The 5,121-nt window shown below is 47.4% G+C and overlaps 1 protein-coding gene across 1 annotated transcript in view; it reads left to right on the top strand.

Annotated features, from left to right (window-relative positions):
- LOC102475118 (ankyrin repeat and BTB/POZ domain-containing protein BTBD11) overlaps window positions 1-5,121 on the top strand; it is a 225,990-nt gene that overhangs the window by 205,323 nt on the left and 15,546 nt on the right. The window contains exon 2 of the mRNA XM_027769013.1: window positions 3,465-3,614. Within this exon, the coding sequence (XP_027624814.1) occupies window positions 3,539-3,614 (76 nt within the window). The 5' untranslated portion in view covers window positions 3,465-3,538. The remainder of the gene's footprint in view (window positions 1-3,464; window positions 3,615-5,121) is intronic.

The raw sequence follows: 5,121 nt of genomic DNA, 5'->3' as shown, positions 1-5,121 counted from the left end.
GAGGATCATCACTAATTCCCTCATTTCATGGAAGAGAAAACCGAGGTTCAGAGAGGTTCTGGGACCTGCCCAGGGTCAAACAAGGGTGGAAATCGCAGAGCCAGGAGGAAGCTCTGGGTGCCAGACTCCAAATCTCATTTGCTTATGCCTCAGCTGACATGGGAAGCAATGTTTTAAGATGCAAAATAGGTTAAGTTGCTGCGAATAATGCAAATGCTAAGAAAGCAATCCCTTGAAAACACACGAGTCAGTTGTCTTATTAATTAGACAATCTCTCCAGCATTCAGGGCCCAACCCTCAGGTCTCCTTTACTGAGAAGCCCCGGCTGCCTCCCTTTCCCACAAGCAGAGGCCTTTGTTACCCTAGAAGGGATCACTCATCAGACTGGGTCTCCATTATTGGTGTTTTTGCAGTGAGTTCTTCAAGGGCTAGCAAGTCCCTGAATTAGAGTCAGGGATGTGGGGGTATGAGAGGAAGAACTGGCCCAGGTGTCATTGCTGTGGCAACTGCTACTTGACTTAGCCTCTGATTCAATGTCTCAGCAGGTGAGCAAACAGGAAGAAGCCAGGATGACTCAGCCATCCCTCCAGGGATGAATGGGAGGCCATGAAGGGAGAGGCAGGAGCCAGCCTTGGGTGGTGTGCACTTCTGTGAAGGGCCCGTCTTCCCTGAAAGCTCAGGGTTCCTGAAATGCACCACCAAGTGTTCAGTGATTCTGGTCTGACCAGCAGTGCTTTCCAGTTAGGGCCAGATTGTGTACAGCATGGCCCACTGTGTTTTTCCAACTGCCCAGCTCAACCCCTTGGCAGGTGACAAAATCACTTAATGCCACAGCTTCATTTTTTATTAATAAGATAGGAGAGAAGAGAAGAGAGGACGAAGGGGAAGGGAAGAGAAAGTAATGAGAGTGCATCACACATACTGGATCATGGGAAAAGGCATGAAGTATCTTTCTACATTTTTCTAGGCAAACATGCTTCATGACTGTTCAACAACCTAGTAGTAAGGGTCAGTGTTATTTTCTATGGATTTTTTTTCTTCATGAAAAGTGTGGGGGGTGGTGTACTGGGCTGTGATATAAAATATATTCTTATTCTGAGTCACAGTCAGAAATGTTTGGGGAAAAAATGGGCGGAGAGCAATCTTAGGGGACAAAATGCACTTGATCAGTTTCCTGACTGTAGGAACATTAAAGTCGAATGGTCGTTGGTATTAGTCATCTGTTACACATTATTCATCAAAAAAAAATATCTTCTAGGGCTGGCTTCCTGATTGTCTCAGCCTCTGTGAGGCATAAAGGTAAGCCGTTTAGGAAAAGGGGACCAGCTGAGGGTGCAACAGTAAAAACAATATCCTGCAGGGCTGACCCACATGGGAAGGTTCGGGATTCCCTGAGTACGCCGGGCGTGCGTGTGCCCATTGATCTGGGGCTGGCTAAGGCTGGGGGTAGATTGTGGCGTCAAGACGCTGTTCGGGGTACTACTTCTCTGTCTCTCTCCCTCACTCTCTGTTTCTCTTGCTCATGAAAAAAAACAGATACATAGATTTTTTTTTTTTAATTTCACTAGGAAATGAATGGTTCAGTGCGGCTGGAGCCATTAATTAGGCATAAGAGGGCTGGGGCGTATGTAACCATGGTCCCTTCTCCACAGGAGGGACGTTTTCTCTGCTGAGACTTTGCATAGTGTGTCCCCTCTCCCTGCAGTTGGATGAATCATCCTGAAGCCGTGTGTTCGTAGTTTATTGTTACCAACTTATTTTGTCTATGCCAATGCTGTCTGTTCAAAATAAACAACTTGAATATGTCCTCAGCTTCTTCTCCATCTCCAAAGTGCCCAGGAGGGTTGGAAACACAGCAGGCACTGAAAAAGCACTCCTATTAATGGCAGCTACTCATTCTTCATGTCCCTGATTAGATATCCCTTCATTCCTAATCTTCTACCGTAGAGCATTCCTCACATGGCTTTGTGGTTATGTGTGTAAGAAGTCGTTCTGCTAAACCTAGACTGGGAGCTTACTAAAGATGAGAGTTATGTGTCGTCTGTCCATCATTGTGTCCTCAGCTCCTGACGCACCATGGTGTCTGCCTTGGTCATTGTATCCTCAGTAATTGGCACTCAGTGGGGGTATCTGTTAGTTTTCACCATAACCATAGTGAGTAACAAGCAGCCCTGTTGCATCCTCAGCCCCTGACACAGCACAGTGTCTGCCTTGGTCATTGTAGCCCCAGTGATTGGCACTTGGTGGGTGTATCTGTTAGTGTTCACCATAATAGTAGTAAGTGACAAGCAGCACCACTATCTCGGTGGCATTTGCTTCTGTAGGTCAACAGGGCAGCTCTAAGCTCCAGGTCAGTTCTAGATCTGTTCTGTTTATTCTTCAGCCTCTTTAGAGCATCAGGTTAACCAGGGCATGTTTTCGCATGACAAAGGCAAAGACACAAGAGAGCACATTCAAATTTACAAATACTTTTCAGGCTTTTGATTCTACCGTGTACATTAACATATCTGTGACCAAAGTAAAACACTAGTCAAGCCCAACCAAGAAGCAAAGACGTACCTCTCCTAGGGAGGTTGGGATTGTGAAGGGAAGAGTGAATACTATTTAATAATCCACCCAAGTAAGTTTTCAGGTTCTTGCTCAATGTTTATGGAATGGAAAGGAAGGGAAGAAAATAATTGGATCTCAGGAACTTCCCAAGGGTATTCACCATATAAGTAACAAAGGCCCACGGGGACTCTTCTACCTCCTGACATATATCTCCACAGAGAAAGCCTAAAGCCTTGTCTAACAGATAACAACCCAGCCACCCAGAGTTAAATTTGTTGGGCAAATAAAGTAAGTCCTCTGAAGCTATTGCCAACACAGACAGTTCCTGCAGGGAGCCCAGGGAGCAGAGCTGCCTCTGGAAGGGAGAATAAGGGCTGTGACCACTTGATTCTCAAGAAGCACCTCTAAATGATAGAATTTCTGCCAGGTCTGCAGAAGGGATTCTGTTTCTGTGTCTTTTGGAAAAGTGCGTGTTCAGAGGAATGACCACATGTTTGTTCAAATTAGCAGGTCAGGGAGGTCAGCTACAACACAGTGCTCTCCATACCACCCCCACGTGGGAAGGTCCTGGGTTTGCATTCTGGGGCCTCCTTGTAGACGCCAGGAACGTGTGTGCGTGTGCCTGGGATCTGGGCTGACCATGGCTGGGGTGGATCACAGCAGGGGAACCCTGTTGGGTGCTCCCCGACCCCAGAAGAAATACATAAATAAACTCAAGGGAAAAAGCAGTAGATCAGGACTCTGAGGAGACCTTTAAAAATAACTGAACTCCATTTCTCACAGGAGCCCAGAGTGACAGTTCTCAGGCTGACTTTACAGTATTACAAAATCGCATGAAGTTTTGCACCCCTTCCTTGGTTAGCTGAGAAATAAGGCTCCTTTTCATTCTCTCTCTCTCTCTCTTCTGACTGCAGGGGTGCTGTGCCTGCCAGACAGCCTGAATCTTCACCGAGACCCCCAGCGGCCCAGCAAGCCGGGAGAGCTGCCCATGTTCAGCCAGTCGGAGTTGAGGACCATTGAACAGTCCTTGCTGGCTACCCGTGTGGGCAGCATCGCCGAACTGAGTAAGTGGACCCTGGCTCTTCAGCCTCAGGCCTCATGACATATGTTCCTTGTGTCTAAAGTGACACTTCATCCATCATGCCACGCGAGGTGCCAACGCTGACCCTCGGGGCACTGCTTGATAACCAGCCAAGTGACACCTTCGATTGAGTATCTGCCATGTACACAGGATAGTGCCGATGGATGTGGACAATGCAGACTCAAGAGTCAGGGAGTCTTGGTTCAGTCATGTAGGTCAGGTTCCTGATCTTTTCTGAGCCTCCATTTCTGTAAAACAGAGAAAATAGTAGTACCTGGCTCAGAGTGTCTTGGTGGTCATTTGATGAGCTGATACCCGTGAAAGGTTGCTGTGGTGCCTGGTACCCAGTAGGTGCTCTGTAAACAGTGGCTGTTCATGTTTTCCACAATGGGACCCATTCAAAGGATATGTCAGATCGTACCTCTCTGTTCAGAATCCTGCACTGGCCCCCATCTGACCCACGGGAGAAGCTGAAGTTCTGAGCTTGCTCACAGTCCTCCCGTATCCCACAGATCTCATCTTCCACTTCCCTCTGGCCCCTCCTAGCCCCTTGAACACAGCAAGCATATCTCAGGACCTTTGCACCTGATGTTCACTCAAGTGGAACCACTCTGCCTCCGGGTGTCCCTGAGACCCGCTCCCTCATTTCATTCTAGTCTTACCCAGAAGTTCCCTCAATGGGGCTTTTCCCGACTCCTCTGTTTAAAGTTAAAACATCCTGAGAATTCTTGTCTTAGCTTGGCTGCTAAAACAAAATGCCACAGACAAGATGGCTTAACAGGCAGGCGTTTCTTTCTTAGTCCTGGGAGCTGAGAATTCCAAGATCAAGGTAAAGATGGTTCAGTTCCTGACGAGGGCTCTGTTTCTGGCTTGCAGATGGCTGCCTGCTCACTGTGTTCTCACATTGCGGAGAGGGATCAGGGTTCCTAGGAGGAAAGAAATCTTCTTACAAGGCCACTATAAGACCCCCACTAAGGGACCCCACCCTCATGGACTTATCTAACCCTAATCACCCACCAAAGGTGCCATCTCCTAATACCATTACACTGGGGGTCTAGGTTTCAACGTATGAGTTGAGGGGGGCATGATGTGTATGAAGGATAGTCTGAGATATGAGCAACACGTGGAATGGGATAGGGAAATGTAGGTGTTCTATTATGTCCCCAGGCATTCAGATGTACAGAGATTAAGCAGCACCCTTGGGAAAATATCTCTGTAAGAAGGAATGTCATAGGGGCCAGCAGGTGTGGTGGTTGTTGAGGCACTGGACTCCCACATGGCTGACTGCAGTTCCAGTCACAGACCTGGTGGCTTCTTTTCTCTTTTTTTTTTTTTTTTTTTTTTTTTTTGGGGTGGTTTTTCTTTTTTTTTTTTTTTTTTTTTTTTTTTTTGTATAGGGCGCGTGCACTCGCCAAACAGACAGAGAGAGACAGAGAGACAGAAATTGAGAAATCACCCCCCAGGGGGGATGGCCACACCACAATCCCTTC

Source organism: Tupaia chinensis, unplaced genomic scaffold (genome assembly GCF_000334495.1).
Source record: "Tupaia chinensis unplaced genomic scaffold, TupChi_1.0 Scaffold148234_1, whole genome shotgun sequence".
In the NCBI taxonomy this organism is placed as follows: domain Eukaryota; kingdom Metazoa; phylum Chordata; class Mammalia; order Scandentia; family Tupaiidae; genus Tupaia; species Tupaia belangeri.
Note: the sequence above shows the minus strand (reverse complement) of the source record. Positions and strands in the feature narration are given on the sequence as shown.